We start from the raw sequence: 21,573 nt of genomic DNA, 5'->3' as shown, positions 1-21,573 counted from the left end.
TTCTTCAATGACCTGATCTATATGCATATGGGTGTATTAGTTCCCAAGGGGAACCACATCGGTAGCAAAATTCATACATGCACCTGCCAAAAGTGAAACAAAGGAAAAACCAATAATATTAAAATAACGATCATGGAAATCATAATACAATTTATTAAATAAAAGGGTATGGTTTGTATGACGCTGACGCTCTAAACAATCAAAGTAAGATGCACCTTCAAATAGTATCGATAGATATCATTTTAGCATCGAAAATCTTTATAATGATCTAAAAATCTATTTTCATTTGTAACTCTAAATTTTAAAACTTCAAAAATAGTGTAGATCAAGTAGACCTATGTATACTTGGAAAATTGATGATCTGGATAATACATTACAAAATGCACTATTTCCAAAATTTAAAGTCGGTTTTTTTTTTTACTTCCATGCATCTAAAGGTCAAGATGACTGGATTTGAGGGTTTTTCAGCATCGAAACAATTTTTTCTAGTGAATTTTTTAGGAGCGCCTTAATTTTATTCTTTAGGGCCTCAACCTTATATAAATGTTTTCCTAAAGGAAAACCCCTACAAAAAAAAAAATTATTTATTTATTTTAAAAAATGGAAAAAACAAAAGAGAGAAACACATAAATGTTTTCCTAAAGGAAAACCCCTACAAAAAAAAAAATTATTTATTTATTTTAAAAAATGGAAAAAACAAAAGAGAGAAACACAAAAATGCTTGGTGAAAAAAAGCAAAAATCCATACCTGCAAGTTATATGATCACATCCAGACTTCCTATCCACATAAAACTCAACAGTTAGGGCAAGCTGTCCACTTATTCCTCATTGCAAGCTTAGTGAACAAAATGTCATCACCCTGAATGCCATGGCACCTTGCACTTAGCACAAAACAGCATCTTACTTACAATAAGGGCACTCACACTCCTTTATATTACAATCTTCATCCTCATCAAATTCCATTAGCCCAGAACAGTCCTCAAAGGGGCAATAGTACTTATTTCTCCCCAATATGGTGGCCTCTGAAAACACACCACTCCATCTCTCAAAAACTTCTTTTGGAACAAAGGGCATGCAACTTTCTATCTCTGAAACTCTCTTGTAATTTTGAGGCTATATGCTTAGTTGTGCACTCATTACAGTGGGTGTGAGAGAGCAAGAGGGTTTTGAAAATGTCACTTCTGATCCATGCAAATTTCACAGACCATGGCAGAGTAAGAGGGCTTAGTTTCCTGCTTCCTGCTCTTCGATGGTGGTCTTGGGTTCGGATTTAATTTTGATTTTAGGGTGCGAAAACGGGTTATGTTTGAGGATTTTAATGGGTTCGTTCCAGGCCTAGAGAGAGAAGTTGCAGAGGAGGAGGAGGACGGTTTGCTTTACAGGAGAGGTTATGGTTGGGTTTTGAAGAGACAGGAAGAGGGCTTGCTTCAAAGTGGGGGGGGGGGGGGGGGGTGGGCTTGTTACTAGAGAGAGAGAGAGAGAGAGAGAGAGAGAGAGAGAGAGAGGTGGAGTTTTTATTGGATTGGTTCTTTGTAGAGAGAAGTGGGTGAAGATGAGATGGTTGGGGGGGGGGGGATTATCCACCTCATAAATCTGTGTCGGATTATCGAATCCCAGATTTGGATCGGTCTAAATAGGCGATCTAGAAAAATATTAAACATTTGGTCCTAACCAATTTACGGTCCAAATTGGCAATTCTCAACTCAGATCCCAAGCTTTTTAAAAACTAATATAGAATGTAGGTCGTTTCTCAACTCGGATCCAAATTGGCAATTCTCAACTCAGATCCCAAGCTTTTTAAAAACTGATATAGAATGTAGGTCGTTTCTCAACTCGGAACACTAGTATAGAATATAAGCCTCTTCAAAAAGTACGGATCCATTAAAGGTCAAATTTTTCATAAATATAGATCAAGCAAATTAGAAAACAGAATAATAAAAAAAAAAGAACAATGTTCACTCACGTAAGGGATAAATATTCCCTAACTTGTTTAGGTAAAAACAATATTCATTTTATATTATTATGAATGGAACAAATTTATGAAATCACTCCCTTGTATATGGTGATTTCGCTGTAACATTTTTATTTATATATTATGCATGTTATATTATTAATCCAGAGTTAAGAGGTGGAGACGTGTACCAAAAATAAAAAAGGGTCTTAATTCTATAGAAATTGTAGGATATATTCTTATTTTTAAAGGATGAGAAAGATATAGAGTATGCACCTAATTTTAAAAACATCTATATTACATTACTAAAAAAAAAAAATAGAGATAATCACTTCCTAAAAAAAAAATGCATACAGAGATAAATGTATAGAAAGTGAAAGGGAGAGACCTTACGTAAAGAGAAACATTTCCTAATAATAATGTGTGTAGAGATAGACATGCTCTAATCTATCTTTGTCAAAATTTGAATATATAATCGATTTTCAAAGCTACTAACTCGTTACATATAAATTTTTGAAGTTCTAAGCTATCTTTAATGTTTTCCCAAATTTAGCCTTAAAAATGACATGATTATGAGATTTTTCAAAATTTAGTTTAAAAATCCTATTATTATTGTACATGATTTTTAATGGGATAATATAGGGGAGGCCCATAAGTTTTTTTATAGATTATAACAAATCACCATTGGCATCATTTTCTTGTTTTTTTATTTTATTTTTTTTCCAAATAGCTTCTTCTTGAAGCCTCTATGACACTGAATTCTAGGTCCTTTCTTTCTGTTGACTTGAGGCAAGTCGTAAAAACAAAACGTAAGATAAAAAGAAAGTAAAGTCATCAAAGGAAAGCGGGAAAAAAAAAGAGATTCGTAATGGGAATCTCCTAAAGTAAGATTTTTTTTTTAATATTAATATTTTTTTTTAATCAAAAGAGAAACAAAGGGGAACTAAAACATTTGCGTTAGACACAACATCAACTGTCCAAGCAAGCTCTTGAAATGTGAATTGATCTCTAATGTCTGTTTTACTCAATGGTGAAAACCCAACCCTAGGTAAGCACAATGACTATTAATTTTAAGGAAAAAGTTTATGTACAAGATTGCAACTTTAAAATGTAGAATTCAGATGCACCTCAAAAATCCATTGAAAAAGGTTGTTTTGATTTTGAAAAACATTCTAATTCTTCATCTCAATTTCATATGTATGAATATGTGAAAAAATAAGGATTCATTTCTCGAAAATAGTGCACGTTGCAACACATTATCAAGAGCGTCCATTTCAAGATTTTATATATTTATAGATCTAGTTGATTTGAATTGTTTTTGGAGTTAAAATTTCATAATTAAAAACAAAAATAGATTCTCAAGCCATCCTAAAAAAATTTGACACTAAAATTACGTCTAATAATAAAATTTTGAGGTGCATCTTAATTTTATTTTTTAAGGTTGTTACCTTCTACTTATAATATCATTGAGTTTTAGCTTATTAGTAGGTAAGAGAAGCCACATGTTCAAATTCTTAAAATTTGTCCGAGAACCTACATAAGGTTGACCTACTTTCTCTCTCTCTCTTCTTTTTTTTTCTTAAAAGAAAATAATCTTTTAGTTCGTAGAAACTCCAAATATTAGTTGAGAGTCTAAATATTAAAGGAAAAGAAATATAAGACACCAATAAATTTGACTTGAATTTCTAATTTATATCATCATCATTATTATCCACATTTTATCCCAACTATTTGAGAATTACCCATATTTTGCAATACTTAAATGTGTTCAAACTAACGGCAGTGACATTCTTAATTATGTAAATTAAATTGTATAATGGCATTTCATGTAGCAATGTACATTAAAGAAAGCAAAGGACAAAGCATCTATTAAAGAAAAAGTGTTTGGTGCGTCAACTGACTCTTTGACCTCCCCTGCAAAATTCATTTTTAAGATGGTTTGGCTCTGAAAATTTGGAATTTGTCTTGCCATAGTGAACATAAATCTAAAATATTTATTTTTTTAAAAAATAAAGATCATATATTTCAAATGTATTTTTTCATCAGTCATTTTCAGAATACTAGAGGCACCATTTTTTAAGTCCATGGTAGAGATGTACTGATGCATGCTACATTTCTTGGCAACTCAGTTTCTTTTGGTAAGGTTAGAAAGAGTTTCGGAATTTGATTAAAAAATGCTTCTTTCAGCCCGAAGTTACACGTATCGTTTTATTAAGGGCTATTCCTTGGAGGTACGGAATGGGAGTTGTCAATTGGAGTATCTAACTAGGAAAAGAAAAGAATACAAATTCACCGTTTATCTTTGATATAAAATGGTCACAATTAATCTTAATTATTGGATGTAAAATTAGATGGCTGCATTTATCTCGTTGAGCAAGCTCAAACTTCAAACGAAAACTTTCTCGAGCTTTATGACACACCAGAGCTCACACTTTAAAAGATTGCAATCAGACAGTTGTAAGTAATCGTGACTTTTTTGTATCAAAGGTAAATGATCTCATTGCATACAATTCCATCTAACTAAATGATCCAAATTTTTAGAGATCCATAATCTACACTATGATGATCATGGATATAAATAATAAAATAAAATAAAATTTTAATTTTCTTTTAAATATTTTATGTATCCATTGGAGAAGATTCCTTTGTTGTGAAGGTTCAACTTAAAGAAACGATTGTGAGTCAACAGGCTAATGAGTTTGTTGACTCTACTAGCCCACTGACTCACAAAACACTTCTCCCTAAATAAATGGCCATGACGGTAAATGGCCATGACAGTGATACATGCACGAGATAAAAAAGAAAAGGAAAAAGTTTATATAATGTTGAAGCTCTAACCAATCAATTTAGGGCACACCTCAAAAATATTACTGAAAGAGATTGTTTTGAAGCCCAAAAATCCTTAAATTGATCATCTCGACTTCAAAATAAATGGACATGAAACAAAATAGATTTCAAGTATTAAAAATAATGGATCTTGTGATGTAATTTGGATCGTTAATTTTTAATATTTTCAAGTGTTCATAGACCTGCTCGATCTATAATACTTTTGAAGTTTTAAATTTTATAATTAGAGATAAAATAAATTTTCAAGCCATCATAAAGATTTTCAATATTGAAAGAGCATCTTTCGACATTATTTGAAAGGAAGCTTTCTTTGTTATTGTTTAGAGATTCTGCCCTATACAAACTACACCCAAAAGAAAAAGATCGATAAATATTATAACTAAGGCTGGTTAGCCTATGAAATGAGGTACTAGGCTTTGGAAAATTTCTCTCCTAGATCTTTTAATTAAAAAAAAAGAAGATAAAAGATAAAAATTACAGGGTAAAAAAAGACCACAATTAATTTTCAAAAGGTACTAATGAGGTAACACAAAAGATTAGAAACAACATCCCGAAAACAATGCTAATCTACTAAAAATAAGGGTTTTGTATATAATAAGCCCATTTACCTTTGATAAAAAAGTAGTCACAGTTACTTACAAGCATCTCATGTGAAATTTGATAGCTTGAATGTGTCACAAAGTTCGAAAAAAATTCCTTTTGAAGTTTGAGTTTGATCAATGGAATAAATGCAACCATTCAATTTCACATCCAATAGTCAAAATTAATTGCAACCACCTTATACCAAATGTAAACAATCTCAAGGGGAGAGTGCGGCTTTCTTAAGTTTTGGTTTCTAGACTATTCATTTTAAAAAGGTGCAACATATTTTCATATGTTTTTATTTTTATTAGAAATCAGATTGAGATGTTATTTGAAGGATATAATGTGCCTCATCGGGGCACATTTGTAAAAAAAATAAAAATAAAAATAAATTAACGAAAAATACCTTTGATAGATTAGGCGGAGATGGCAATTGGATCAAGTTGACCATTCGACTCAACCGGTCCTAGCCTAGAACCAAATATTGGAACTAGTGGTTGAGTCTAGGTCCAAATGAGTGGACCTCACCATTTCCAACATGCTCTAAAAGGCCATTCTACTTTTTTTCAAAATATGTTTTTTATATTATTTATAGGATGGTATAGCATCCACTTCATGCATCCAATAGCCCAAAAAGCGCTTTACATTTTATTTTACATGTTACCGGGTTCAGCCTGAAATTTCAGATATAGATGTATTTTTATATGGCACAATAAAATAAAAAGAAACAAAAATATTTAAACAAAATATTTGACCAAAATACCCGTGAAGAGGGTATTTTGGTCAACTTTTTTGTTTCAAGATATTTGTTTTATATTCCCTATTTGGTTCATAAAAATACATCTATAACTTAAATTCCAAATAGATGTTATTTTTAAATAATAATAAATAAAAAAAATTCACCTCTTTTGTGGCACTTGGACGTGGTCATCTCTAATCAAAGCCATTACCATTGGCAGAGTGCTTGTGCACCCTTCCAAATAACGTGGATGGAAGACTTTCCCATTTTTTTACACCTGCATGAAGTTCAGAAGCATAGAAATCCAAAATTTTAGCGGAAAAATAAAATTTAAATACTATGAATTCTTTTAATGCATCAAAGTATTTTGTAAATGATCTGGACCATCCATTATGTTATATCTACCGTGGATGAGGTTCCCTACGATTTCAGAAACTCGTACATTTAACAAACATAGCCATCTTAAAACAAAACTTCAACAAAACAGTTAAAACTGACTTAAGTTTGAGATCTCCTTGTTTACAAAATTCTAGCTTTAAACTGTTTTCTCCTCACCATAACTGTTTTAAATTTCTCACGAAAATATTTTCCGTAAAAGGATATATCACAAGCTGTTAAATCCAGAAAGAACCTCATCTCCACCACATACAGCAATGTTGCCCACTTTAAGGGAAGTCGAGCGATTAATGGTGTCCCCTATTAGAGTTAAGAATTGGGGATTACTATTGTGCAACTCAATCTTCTTTCTGCTCTTCCGTCTTAGATCCGTACCGCTTCTTGAATTTTGCAATTTGGCCCATGCTTTGGGCCATCTGACGCCTTGCCCTCAAGTGGTAGACTTTACCAGTGTTATGTATCTTGGTCATCATAACTTGGATCAGCCTTCCACTTTGTGTGACATATGAAATCCATTGCATCTGTGGATGCAAGCCTTTCTTCATCTCATCGACAATGATGGTGCGCACAAGTAAATCACTTCACTAGACGAGAGAACCTGCCCCTGGTTGAGAGAGAGAGAGAAGCATGCAGTACAAGATTTGGTGAATCTGATGTAAAATTTCGAATAAGAACAGTATAATAATGCTTGCTCAGAGAAAGATGAGAGAGATGATAAAAAAAGAGATTTAGTTCATTACTACCCCATATTTAGGAGATTATAATGAGCAAAGAAAGGTTCCAAATGCTTGTAGAAAATTTCAATGAGGTCCATGCACAGGTACATGTAAGAATAGGGTCAGGCTTTGACCAAATCTTGAGAAAAGATCCACAATGATAGTGTTTTAATCTAGCAATTGCACAAAGTCAACCCAGAAAATGAAAAAACAGAAAGAACAAGGGGTAGGGAGAGGAGGGAGAACCGAATTTTAATTAACGAAACAAGAAAGAGGAACTTTCTTTGCAAACTCTTTTTTTTGGGTAGATCGGTGGGGAATACAACCGTTTTTAGAAATAATTAGCAGTTTTCAAATGCATAAGTGGGAATGAAAACCTAGACCGGTAGCTGGGGCTCAAGTGGTACTACCACCATGACCTCAACCCCATTACCGTCTCTCTTTGCAAACTCATGATTAACAAATAACAATATTGAAAAGCAAAGGTCTCTATGGCCATCCATTTCCAACCTTTCCTAATAGAATTAGCTACAAGGCCTTTCTGGACCCCTTTAGGACATCCCCAATTGTTACACAAGTAATCATGTACAACAAAGAGAACCATGTTGACACATACTTGCCTTCGAGGAAGCTTATTCAATCCAATGAAGGAATCTTCTCAATACTTCCTTTGGTTGTGCTTAGGATTCATAGCGCACAGGCCCCTCTGCCTTTGTCAATTCTTTACCCTCCCAGAAATTTCATTACTACTAGGATCAGTATCTAGTTTTCTACACATTATAACTGTATACTTGCTCCATTTCATTTAGGCATTTAGCTGGTCCATAATGGGAGGAACATTAGAGATTTTCTCATATTTCATTAGCCACAACTGATTCTTGCAACAGTAGATGTAGCCAGAGGATGAAAGCAACAATAGCCAGCATAAGTGCTTCCTCACACTTGATTGTTGGATGTCAGATATTGTTCAACATCATATACTGACATATACCAAATCAGTGATATATGTGTGGGTGCCAGGGAAAAAGAATTCCATGTCAACAGTTCTACTTGAGGGGGAAGGGGGCTCATAATCATCTTAATGGGGATAAGACCCTATTGCCCTCCATCCACATGAATAAAAAGGGAAATTATCAACATAACTATAAGCGATGACTAACATTAACCTTTATATTTTGAAGAGTTGTGAATTCTAGATTTTCCATAATATGATTCATAAGTACAAATCTTATACACAATGGATAAAAGCGAGTAACTCTTAAGAGCTTTTAGGTACATGTATGCTCGCCACAATACTAACTCAAAACTCTTAATGTGAGAGGAAAAGTCCTCATCTCTCATAGATAAAGTTCTCGCTCTCATTCTGTGGAATGGGGCTCATCATCATCTTAATGGGGATAAGACCCTATTGCCCTCCATCCACATAAATAAAAAAGGGAAATTATCAAAATAACTTTAAGCGATGAACAATTTAATATTCTACACATTTGCAACTAGTCCAACTCAAGATTATGTGTTTTAAATGGTTATTTTGAAATTAAATCAAAAGATATGGGTAAGTTGTTAAATTGTCCATCTCTTATGGGTAATTAGATAAATTTCCCAAATAAAAATGTCAATAAAATAGACACGCTCAAAAACACAAAAACAGACACACAAATGGATTTGCTAACCTTCAAACACGAAGGATGATGTACGAAATCCTTCACAATAAATTTTTCGAAACGAATTACATATGTTCCAAACGTATCAGATATAGATTTGAAATACCCTCCCAACTAAAGACAAAATGGTTTAATTTATTTATAGCACATATATACATGGATGGAGTGTCATAAAATGGCTAAACAATATTCCAAGGTATATTTTTTTGTCGAAAAGGCCTCAAGCAAGGGGTTTTATCATGAGCATCAAAAAGCATGACATGTTGTAGTCCCTACAAAAGAATGATGTTAAAATAAAGCAATTCCCTGAAACTCCGACTAAATGTACGGAACAGCCTCAACTTTGATGATTGTGCTTAAGGGAACGTGAGGCTCGCGGTTTCAGTAGTACAATTTATAATGGTTAAGGGTATATCATGAAATGTTCTATAGGACTGTTGTACTTCGACAACTGAACTCTGCAAGGATTAAAAATTAATATCATTTTAGTACAGGTCAGAATCTTGACCCATTTTGTTGACAGGAACTGATGTGATTATAATCAAATGGGCTTCATAAAAGTCCCTTCCTTGGAGTTTGGTGATAATTCTAGCATACTTGAGACTTGATATGGAGCTTTTGAATATTAACTGCCCTCATGTTTCAATAAAAGCCAACCCCAAATAGTTGGGTTAAGGCTCCGACGACGACGATGACGTCACAATACAGTTACAAAACACAAATTCAATGGTGGATATATATGGGTCAAGAAACAAACAGATAGAAGCTTTGAGATTTTGCCCAACATTGTTGTCTTCCCAAGGTCAAATTTATGTGCTCTTATTTTTGGTTGGATGAAATTGTTAGCAATAGTGGCCACAGTTCCTGTAACCTGGCCAGCCTTAATAGGTTGAAAGAAGAGGTTAGCTAATTGGATTGAATGCATAAACTCATGGTTGGGCGCATATCAGCTTAGGAAGCTTTTCCTTTTGCCTAGGTCTGTGGTTTAGATCCCATACTTGCCTCATAGTAAAGAATGAATACCCCAAGTTTCTTCATATCAATGACTAAATAATCATTCTTCGTTTTCTCTAATTTAAAGACTCCGATTTGGCCATGGCCAACATTTTTCTTTCTTGACAATCAACCATCCATGCAATAAACTAAATGCAACGAGCACATCAACTATAACAATGACCCATACAAAGAGTGGACAAAAAATAAACAAAATAAATCTAATGCAAAAGGGATTCTTAGGAAGCGAAAGGGAGTCTCCTAGTAAGAGGACAAAACAATCCCAACGACAGACAAACACCAAATAAAATTTCTCTTTGCCACATGAGCACAACTATCCTCCAAGTTGACAAAAACAAATGCTACAAAATACGTTATTTAGTGGTTGGACACTTTTGATTTGAATTGTATGGCAGCAAAATACTTCTCTTTGTTCAGCAATGCTAAATATATGTCCCTATTTTCCCACAAAATACCTAGGAATAGAAGGTTGTTGGGTGATTTAGGTTCAGACTTCCTCACTTAGATACATCAAAGCCTCAAAAATCCATTGGAGGGCTGATTGCCATTGAAGATTATAAGATTATCCAGAGGTCACAATAGAATAACCAAATGGATCCAAGCAGCAAGGGCTACATGATATTCATAATAGTGTCATTCTGTTAGAATGGGCAAACGTAATAAAGCAAAAGCAAATTTCCAAGCTATTCTTAAAGTAGAAAGAAATTTATTGGAGACAAAGATATGGAGTAAAATGGCTTAAAGAGGGGGACCTCAATAATAAATTTTTTTTTTGGGGTGAATCAATGGGGATTGGGGCCCCTACCTGCTTTCTCATTAATAGGATAGAGAATCAAACACCACAATAATGTTACAAATATGAAGTTGTAGAAATCAAAATAGCACTATTAGAAGCATCAAAGGTATTTAGGAGAACTTTTGAGGGGAAAGGAGGAGTTAAGGAAGCAGCAATACTCTTCTTCAAGAATCTTTACTCCAGAAAACACCACCCCTCCCCCGGGAGGCGATCAACTGCCTTTCCCTTTTAAAAATAAACCTTGACGGAGTTGGTTTATTAGAGACCCAAATGGCTTGGTAGGAATCCTCCATGGTTTTGTGGAAGTGGGCCGGTACAATATGCTGCGCACACCTTTATCTTCTGCAAACCTAATAAGCAGCTAGTAGATGATTAGTGGATCTTCCTCAGGTGTTGGAAGTTTGCCGCCAGGCTCCCCATTAACATGCAAGAAACTACTCCAATGGGTGTGGATGTAGACCCAGAGAGACTTTGAACAGCGGCAAATTGTATAGGATGCAAAGCCATTCTGCTACCATGTATAGAGAAGACATCATCATCTTAGGCCCAAACAGCAAGTTGAGTTCACAGCTAACTCGTTCTACAACAAGATTTCAGTACCTAATCAACAGCTCTCAGTAGCACTCTCAGTAGCACACAGCCTGGAAAATAAAGGCACCAGCTCGTGCACAAGTATTAATCTGGCTGACCGTTCTAGATAACCCACTGATTGTTGATCATCCGCAACATAGCATTCTGCAAATCCCCAACAGATGCAACATGTGCCAGAATCAGGAAGAGTATGTCAGCCATCTCCTCTTGCACTTTAACATGGCTAGAGATGCATGAGAAAATTTCTTGAACCTCTTTGGTCTCATATTGGTGAGACCAGCATCTATTCATATTCTGTTCTCTCCCTCCTCCCGCCGGCTAGTTCTCCACTCATGGTATGGTTTTCCCCACCTATTCTGCTTATTTGACTGTTACTATGGGGACACACTATGGCATCAATTCTACTAGTCCCTTTGAAGGAAGCATAATAGAAGAACCTTCAAAAATGCAGCAGGAATCTCAAGCATCAAGAGAGTATAAAGGCTCACATTTTATCAAGCAGTAATCATCAAAAACGATTTCTGGTTACCTCAAGGGGAGACTTTCTCAATCATTGGGATTCACTAGACCGGTCTCATAAACGAAGAAAGAACCAGATTTTGGTGGTAGTTAGGCAGGAAACCCAAGCCCAGCCGGTGTTTGGGGAGATTTACAAGGACACAATGGTGAAGTATTACTCTTTTTCTAAGAACAGCAGGGTTAACTGACTCGTGAAGCTGAGGCTGTAGGCTTGCTACCAGAAGTTTGTCTTTTAAACCCAAGGTGGACATCAGTAATCTTCAAATATTGCACGGACAAAGAGACAATCTCCTATCCCATGGAGATTTGGCTGATAGTTTTGATGAAATTCTTTGGCAATTCTATAGATATTCAAGTTAGCTTTGTGCATACTTGGAGAGAAGCAAACTAATTCACGAGCTAAAGAGTGAACAAATAGGCAAGAGTTGTTTATGACACATTCCCCTTGATAGGCCAATATTTGTTATTTTTTTGAGTTTTTTTTTTTTTTGAGTAAATTGACTATTGTATTATTAATTTGAGGAAGTACAAGGTATTGGTAGATATGAAAATAGACATTCCCCATTCCTGGGTGCCCCATGCAGAAAACCTTAAGGGTTCAGGAAAGCTGTACACCAATAAGATCACGAAAGAGGAGCGAGAACAGAATTGGCTTGAGTCCTCTAAGCGGGGTTGAGGCTAGCTCCCTCCTTGGCTAGCAAATCTGCATCGGCGTTACCCTCCCTCTGTGTGTATCTCTAAGAGACTTGGAGGGAAGTACATAGGTGATCAATCTTGGCAAAAATGGCATCTAATATCCATTGGATGGGAAAGAATCCAGATGCCCAGGAGATAGTGTTTTGAGAGTCGCCCTCAACCAATAACTGGGTTCTCCAATTTCAATCGAATCTTCTAAGACCCTCATGCAATGCCACGGCTTCTGCGTTGGTGAGTCTGACACTCCAATGGGCATTGCAATGATGACCAAATAAGGCCCTCAGAATTCTTGTAAAGGCCTCAGATGCCGGAGGGGCCTCGGTTGCCAAGGGAGCAACCATCGAAATTGAACTTGATCGTCCCTATTTCCAGCGGTCTCCAAAGGGATGCCCCAGATTTTCTCATGACCCTCAGATAAAATAAGGCCTGCACCTGGAGGTGAACGTCCGAGAAGGAGTAATTGGAGAAGATTTTATGGTTGAGAGCCCAGAAAGTAACGAGGGACCTACATTTCTCTATGAGGGTAGGAATAGAGGCTGTTTCCCCTCTAAACGTCCTACCATTCCTTTCAATCCAGATAACCCATAAGGTAACAGCAATGGAAGCTATCCATAAAAGTTTCCCTGACCCATTCCATGGGGTGCGAAAGTAAGACGAGAATAAGTGCGGAACTGACTGGGAGATTGTGTGCTCTCTGAAGATCTCTCTCTAGAGATTGTTTGCTCTTTGAAAATCTCTTCTAGAGATTGTTTGCTCCTTGAAGATCTATTTCTAACATATGGACAGGGAAGCCAATGGTTCGGCTAACCAACTTTTAATCACTTTTCATAAATGATTTATTATTCATAATTGAAACCCATAAATCCCAAATCAACTTTAATTCCCAAAAAAACAAAGCTGAATTCCCTGACAAATTTTCTTTCAAATTTCCAAATTTCTTACAAATTACCCATAAAATAAGCCCTTTCCAACTGTGTACTCTTGAAGCTACTTAAAAGTGCCCTAAATAACATGAGGTCGCAGGTTCCATTCCTGCCTACTACCCATCAACAAGTCCAAAAAAAATGATACGAGATGATTTCAACAACCAGCATTCCCGAAGCCTTTTGTATAAAGCCCAAACAGTTCCAGTTTTATATTCCAAGCATGTAAGCAAAAAGATTTAAACACTGCAAAATTCTGTCTCTTAAACACTACAATCTATTTGGATAGCTTTTAGAAGAACCCAATATATAACAAATCCCATGATTGGCTCTACTAAGTTGAAAACCAGGTTTTGGCAATTTGCTGTTAAACTTGTTAGCAGTCCATTTCATAAGTTAATGATTGCATATGGTATACGGACAATAAAAATGATTTCTTGGAAATAAGGCATCTACAATATGATAAACAAATTCGAAGGTTCAGATCTTATTTCTTAGAGATCGAATTTGGATACACACACATACACTGTCTCTCTCACACACACTCTCTACTGCACGTCCACACTATTGATTATACAGCAACATTGCACTATCCAACATTATTGCATTGTTTTCTATGTATCACTTCTTCTTTGATTGAAAAATATACAACATTATTGCAATATACAGCACATTGCAATATACAACAATATTGTTTTCAATAGAAAGAGCTTTAAAACTTACTACAGCGTATTATGCTTGTCTTCTACAGCGCCTTATGCAAAGAACATATTAAACATGAAAAAAAAAAAGCCATAAATAAAATATAAAAAAAAGTGGTAAAAGGAACATGGTGCAGATTCTAGAATCATTCGGATCCTATAAAGGAAAAGGTTCTAATACGTGATCAAGATTTCGACCAAGAATGCGGTTCATGACATGGACTTGCACCCTCTTAAAGCATACGAGTAACCACAACCATAATTCTCAAAAGCGGAAGGAAAAAAAAAACAGAATATACAATCAAATTTCAGTGAGCACACCGTGGAAGAAAAGGGACAATCACCATCTTTGAACACTGATTAAATTTCCGAGGTGACAATGTGCCAATAGAGAAGCAGCATTTTAATAGGCAATTCAAATGTAGAGGGAACACAAAACAAAGCAAATAGTACTTATTTTTCAGATTCTTTTATAATTTTTAGTTTAAACCTGTAAAAAATATTTTACTGCAGCTTTTACTAATTTTGCTACCAAAAACTTGGATTCCTTATGAGAATGACAGTGGTTAGGCCATGGGTTCTTGCAACTCAAGCCCAAGGTCATGTAAAAGAGTCAAGAATTGAAAATATAGGAGAAAATCAATGTTTTATTGGTTTTCATTTTCTCTCACTAAAACTATCTTCAAGAACTTGAATTGGCAGAGAAAAACTCAAAACCAGCCGAATGCTGCCAAAATAGCCACACAGTATCTTAATACAAGGTCTTGGTTGGCGCCATACCACAGGAATAATTTTTTTTTTTTTTGAGAAATATGTTGACTTTTTATATATAGTAAAAAACTAGATAGAGCTAGAATTAATAAATATTATCTGCATGAACCATGTACTGCTTATTTTTGTAAATATTAATAATTATTTTGTGCATATTTCTCACCACAATTTAGCAGGAACATATACAATGCTACATAGTATACGCTATTTAAGCTATCTGATGGGAACATCATCGGAAAGTTTGTCTTTCATATTTGCATCAGTTCCATTAATTGCATCAGTTTAACATGAAGACACATTGTTATTTTACATTTATTATATTTAACAAAATATTTAACAAATAACAAAAGGAAAGGAGAAAAAAGAGTTTTTTGCGAGGGTTATGTTTAGAGAATCACATGGTCTTTTTTACCTTTTCTCTTTTCGATCCCCTAGTGATCCTATAGATAAAAGATAAGAGAAACAAAATGTGATGTGCACATACACGACGGCATGATACGCTATTCAAGCTATCTGATGGGAGCATCATCGGAAAGTTTGTCTTTCATAGTTGCATGAGTTTCATTAACATAGAGACATATGTTATTTAATAAGAAGACACACTGTTCTTTGAGTTAAATTGGTATTTGATTGCCTTCAAAAGCCTAAAAACCTCTAGTAAACATTTGCTAAACAAGATATTATCTAAGATGGACTCCACCCTGCACTACGTGCAGATCCCTCTTTTCACTGCATCAGACAGTCCATAATATTTCCCACCCCTGGCTTTAATTGAGTATGGCATGATAGCAAGGAATAATAATTGAGCATGCTATATCATAGATGCAGTGTCCAGAGGCAAGCACAACAAAAATTCCAATCAAACCTTGAATGCATCATACAATAAAACCAGAACAATAGATTTGCATGAATCATACAATAAACCTCAAGGTGTTGCAGGCATCATACAATCAAACAATAACAATCAGATTTCAAACAATCAAACAAGGGCAATTAGATTTGCATGCATAAGCCCATCAACCTCAAGGTGTTTGCAAGCATCATACAATCAAACAAGAATAAATGATTTCATAAAATCAAACAACCATATTATCAAGAATAAAAAACAACTCCAGATTGAGAAAGGATAAAGCGAACAATGGAAAAAACTCAACCAAAAATATCAGTTTTCCAGAGTGAGAATGTCCAAAAAGATCCAAAATATAGAAATCCACAAAAATATATCAACAAAAATGCCACATTAATGCACACTGGCCATACTATCAGATTCAGGGAAATAAATGTCACAAAAAAAAACAAAACAAAAGTTGAAAACCCACAAACATGCGCATTTCCTCTCTCTCTCTCTCTCTCTCTCTCTCTCTCTCTCTCTCGTTAGCTAAAAATCGTGAAGAAGAGAAGGAGCCTGAGACGAATTATTTTCACACACACAAAATAAACACAGGAAAACAAGGGCTCATTCTATCTCTCTCTCTCATCATGGAGATGGAGCTTGAGACGAAGATTCAAGCTCCTAGATGGCCCAAAATCCCTTCTATTCAATCCCTTTCAAGTTTCAACATATATTTTTTAAATTAGGTTGTAAGAATCCATTAGGAGCAAAAACCAGGAAAAACCAACCCCCATTAGCAAGAATGGAAGAAATCTGAAAACAAAAGGTACTAGAGTAAAGAAAATGCAACGGAGAAATACCTGCTGAAATCACGAATGAATCAAGACACCTCTGCTGATATGGAGACCACAAGCCTCAAACCGTAATAATCAACAATAGAGTGCTTTACCTGCAGAGTACATAGTCAATACGATGTGCAAAATAAATATCAGAAAAACACGCTGATAGAGCTACAGACGAGGATGGGAACAATGGCGAAAATGGAAAAAGGGTTAGACATAGGACGAAAGATAGCGATTCAGGGTTAGGGCTTAACCCTCTCTTGCCACTGTGCTACTTCATTCAGCGTAATCCTTCTTCCTTCTTATTGGTTATGTCAGATGTCTTTGACGGGTGGCAACGGACGCAGACCCGGACCTGGAAAATATAGCGTGGGACCTAGACCCGATAAAAATTCAAAATATATTTAATTATATTTAAATATATTTCATACGACGCGAAAAATATTACTTTACCCAAAACCCGACCGGCCAAGTACAATTTTTGGATCCATATAGTGTTGAGAAAAGTTTGAATACCTTATTATAACACCTTAGGATGCATCCTCATCAATCTTCTAATAAATTAGCTGGTTGAGATGTTGATCTAAACTTTAAAAAAGTAATTCATTTTCGGCATTTCCTTTGTTTTCTTTTATTTTTTCTTTAGTTCCCACCATTTCTCTTTCTACAAACCATTTCCCTACAAAAATTTCGCATATGGAGTTCTCTCTCTTTACCCTCTCGTCCCTGTCTAATTTTTCATCTTGTGCTTGCTATTTTCACCATCGTCCTTCCCTCTCCCTCTCTGATAGGTACCCTATGCAAAAAGGAATGCCCAAAAAATGCTTGCTATGCCATGAAGAAAGTAGGGTGGAGGTTTTTGGATATATAACATAGTATATATGGAAAAAATTGTGCCTCAATTTCTACAAATTTTTCTATTAATCCGGAAAATGACTCTAAAGTTTTTCCTAAATAGATGAAATATGAACAATTTGAATCAATTATTAGATTGTTTGGTTCTGATTTGAAAGAGAAAATTAAAGAATGGCAGATGGGTGATTTAGGGTTCAATAACATTAAGTCTATATGCAAAAACCTCACTGAAATTGTTTTCTTTTTGTTTGAAATGGGCATCATGGTGGATCTACAAAGGATTGTCATGCTAAAACCAATTGGATGCATCCTTACCTGAAGATGATGCTCAAGAAATTTTGATGAAGGTTTTGAGAATCAATAACTTACAACTCAAGCTTATGACTCACTCCCTATAACCCCTAATTGAACTTCTTTTCCTCTTCTTTCTCTACTCAACCCAACTCTCCCCTATTTGTTTCTCTTAATTCCTCTTTCTCCCGTTGCTCCAAAGCCTCCAGTCTAAACTTCTCCTCCTCTTCTCTCTCTACTCATCCCAACTCTCTCCTTTTTCTCTCTCTAAATTCCTGAACATCTCTTTTTCTTCTCTCTTAATCCAACTGTCATCACTTTCTCTCTCTAACTTCCTCTTCCTCCTGTCTAGTCTCCAAGCCTAGTGTGGCAAAGGGAGGTAAGCAAAATTGGCTACCAGCGATCACCTATTTTATCATTTTCTTTACTACGCGATCAGGACCGTCGAAATGTATGGACGGTGTATATTAGTTAAACTGTATCTTTACCAGTGTTCGTAAAATCAAACAGGAACGGTTAACCGGACATGGGCCTTGAAGTGGTTTAACCAGCCTAAGTGACAAACCTGTCGGTTCGACCGCTCTAACCGGGCAAGTCCCGAGCGATCAAAAAAGTATTGAAAAAAATAATAATAATAAACTATGGAAAGCATATAAAGAATTATTAAAACAAAACACATTCAAATGAAGTTGAAAATTAATGAAAAAAATGGATTTTAACGCATTTTATATTTTACAAAGGCTATTTTTAAAATTTTCTAAAAAAGATTGCAAAATATAAAAGTGCGTATTAATGACCAAAACAATTTTAGTCTTTATCATAATGTAAAGTATATTTAAAAATGCATTACAAATCAAATTCCTTATTTTTGGAAATTTATATACATTTTTTGAATTTTTTTTTTTAAAAATACCTGTTGATCATCCTAACTGCCCAAAACTGGAACAGGCCACTGGCCGGTTCCGATAGTGTGTTCAAGATTTTGACCTAGACCCGACCCGCCATGTACAATTTTTGGACCAATACTTGGACCTGGATCGAGTCTACCCCTAAGTCCTGGTGCTCCTGACTTCTTAGCAATGAGGGGAACTTAAAAAATATGTATTTTAAATTATGTTAACTTTTTCCACTAATTTTAGAAAATAAACTATGCTATAAAATTTATGGACACAATTTCTATGAGTCCATGTAGAAATGAGTCACCTCTTAAAAATCTATTTTTGAGATGCATTTCTTAGCCTAATTTTGAAGGACATGTAATCTCTAACATGGAAATCATGAATATGAAAAAATAAATAAAATTTGAAAATTAAAATAAATAATTCTATTAAGAAAACATTTGGACCGTTAGTTTCAATTGTTTTTAGATGGACCACCTATTTGCGTCCATCTTTAAGATGAATGCTTTATAACTCGAGGACCAGAAATGTAGAAATGCGATCCCCACCGCATGAAACAATTTTCTAAAATTTATTAATAGAAAAAGTTTATATAAGGTTGACACTTAAAATATAAAACTAAATGTAGAATTAAGGTGTACCTTTAAAATCCTTTGAAAAAGTTTATTTTGATGTTGAAAAAATATCTAATTGATCATCTCAACATCAAGTTTATAGCTATGGACAAAAAACAAGAGATTTCAAATCCTAAAAATAGTACATCTTGCTGCACATTATTTGGACCATCTATTTTCAAGATTTTCACGTGTGTGTAGGTATGCATGATTTGAAACATTTTTTTAGTTTAAAATTTTATAATTAGATATAAAAATAGATTCTTGCACCAACTTAAAAATTTTCGATAACAAAATTGTATCTCATGACCGTTTGGAGATGCACTTTACTTTGATAGTTTAAGATTGCAATCTTATATAACCCACATCCTTTACTAATTCATTTTCCCATTTGTATTTTGTATGTATAATTTTGTAATATGAAATTTACATACTTTGTAATTTTGTATAGCCTAGTTTAGGAAAAAAATGGTTATGTTTGGCATAAGGAATGGAAGAACTAAGTCCAGAACTTTAGCTCAAATGTGTATGCACGATTTGGGACTAGGGGTGGCAATGGACCCGATCAGACTCGGGACCCAACGGGTAGACCATACCTTAGGTTCGTGTATGGGTCCAAATTTTGGATCCGAAAAAGTCAAGTCCGGGTCTAAAACTTGGACATGAATACCATTCGGGTTTGAATTCAGGTTCAACCCTAATGGGGACATGCAAAACCAGGATTTGGGGCCTCAAAATGCATCCAAATAGCCTAGCTTGTCATAGATCTTGCATATGTTAAAACAATTTTTGCATATCTAAGGGCCCAAACTACCCATTCAATTCTAAGATTATTTCTTTAAACCAAACAGAAGCAACTACATCCCCATGCTTTCCTAAATTTAGTTATACAAAATCTATGTAAACTTCATACTATAGAACTATACAAAAAATAAACATGAGAAAATGAATGAATAAATCTTATAGTATTGTATTTATGACCTAAGGTTAATGGAAGATGTTACATAATTTGATAGACAAAGTTTCTAAGTGCCCCACGGCACTGAGAAATCAGGAGGTCCGAAAAAATCTATTTTCTATAATATATATTTCTTGCAAAATAGATTTTCTAGAAAATAAAGTTTCAATTGTTAACCATCTAGATGCACCCTTCCATAAACTTAGATGCAATGGCCCTTCAAACTGATTGCAAATTGCACCTAAAATAGTGGTGAAAAGATCATCAAGCATAACCCTACTCAACTTAGTGAATCTAAGCTCCATGAATATGAGACTAGGGGTGGGAAATGGGTTTGACCTGTTACTCAACCGGTTGGCCCGACCAGGTCTAGGTCTAGACCTAGATAATGGACTCGGTAGGTCCGGTCTAGATCCGTTGAACTTTGACCGGTCTAGGGTCAAGTACAAGTCCGGCTCGGTTCCTATCGGATCGAGTCTAGGGCAAGGTCAACCTAACCCAACCCAATATATATAAGTATAGGATATATATAAATTAGGGAAAATTACAAAAGCCACCCCAAAATATACTTTTCACTCAACTTACCCCGTTCTAACTTTTCTCTCTCATCTTTTTCCCTTCAACGAGTTATCTTTGCAAAAACCCCTCCAACCAAAAAAAAAGTCAAAAAGAATCGAAAATACCCATTTATCTTCATACCCCTTCTCTACGCCTTCTGTGTTAATTTTTTTTCACCCGAACGCTTTGCTTTTCCCCCTCCTTCTCCCTCACGGCCCCAGCTCCTCTCCATCTCTCGCTTTCTCTCTGCGGCCCGAGCCCCCTCCTCTCACGCTTTCTCTCTCCGGCCCGAGCCCCCTCTTCTCACACTCGCTCTTGTGAGTTGAAGCTCTCTCCTTCTCTCTCTTCGAAGGAACGCCCAAACTAAGGCCCGAGCTCTCTCCGTCACTCTCTACGAAAGATATCATTGGGCTCTCAAAATCTCTGTCCCAGCCCAAACCCGATAGCTATATTTCGATTTTTACTTTACCCCAAATCAGCCCCATCTAAAGTAAATTTTTATTTATTTTATTTCATATAAAACATAATATATTTATTTAATAAAATCGCTCGAATATGTTGTTGGGTTATTGTTTTTTGAAATTTGTTGTATTTGATTTGGCATTGACAATGAATCTGTTGTATTTAATTGGCATTGAGTTATTTGATTTAACATTGACAATGAGTCTTATGTATTTGATTTGGGATTGACAATCTGTTGAATTTGATTTGGCATTGACAATGAATTTGTTGTTCTTCAAAATTTGTTTTATTTAATAAAATCGCTTGAATATGTTGTCGGGTTATTGTTCTTCGAAATTTTGTATCTGATTTGGCAG

General features: G+C 35.1%; 1 protein-coding gene and 1 long non-coding RNA gene across 5 annotated transcripts; both read right to left on the bottom strand.

Moving 5' to 3' along the window:
* On the bottom strand, positions 1-882 carry LOC148778956 (uncharacterized). Its single transcript, XR_016048086.1, has 2 exons — positions 749-882; positions 1-83 (listed from the first exon to the last, which is right to left on the bottom strand). It is a non-coding gene; the product is annotated as an uncharacterized LOC148778956 (long non-coding RNA).
* A 5,680-nt stretch (positions 883-6,562) lies between these two features.
* LOC18428787 (Ribosomal protein L31) lies at positions 6,563-18,110 on the bottom strand. 4 transcript variants are annotated; one of them, XR_016048084.1, is made up of 4 exons: positions 17,751-18,110; positions 16,835-16,956; positions 16,599-16,687; positions 6,563-7,119 (listed from the first exon to the last, which is right to left on the bottom strand). XR_016048084.1 is itself a non-coding variant. In XM_020664002.2 (3 exons), exon 3 carries the CDS (start codon positions 7,058-7,060, stop codon positions 6,854-6,856), a length of 207 nt encoding a protein of 68 aa, XP_020519661.1. In that variant the 5' UTR covers positions 7,061-7,119; positions 16,599-16,687; positions 16,835-16,867; the 3' UTR covers positions 6,563-6,853. The 4 variants fall into 4 exon arrangements, 1 of the variants encoding a protein (XP_020519661.1); XR_016048083.1 differs by having other exon boundaries at positions 16,835-16,935; positions 17,751-18,107; XR_016048085.1 differs by lacking the exon at positions 16,835-16,956 and having other exon boundaries at positions 17,751-18,107.
* Positions 18,111-21,573: the final 3,463 nt, after the last annotated feature.

The sequence above is a fragment of the Amborella trichopoda genome, chromosome 13, assembly GCF_054954075.1.
Source record: "Amborella trichopoda isolate Santa Cruz 75 chromosome 13, AtrichopodaSantaCruz75HAP2 v2.0, whole genome shotgun sequence".
NCBI classification, from domain to species: Eukaryota; Viridiplantae; Streptophyta; class Magnoliopsida; order Amborellales; family Amborellaceae; genus Amborella; species Amborella trichopoda.
The sequence above is the reverse complement of the archived record's forward strand: the minus strand, read 5'-3'. Positions and strand labels throughout refer to the sequence as shown.

What these genes read in the sequence shown, in the direction of transcription:
- LOC18428787 (XM_020664002.2), bottom strand. Translation starts at nt 7,060, where the DNA reads ATGAAGAAAGGCTTGCATCCACAGATGCAATGGATTTCATATGTCACA.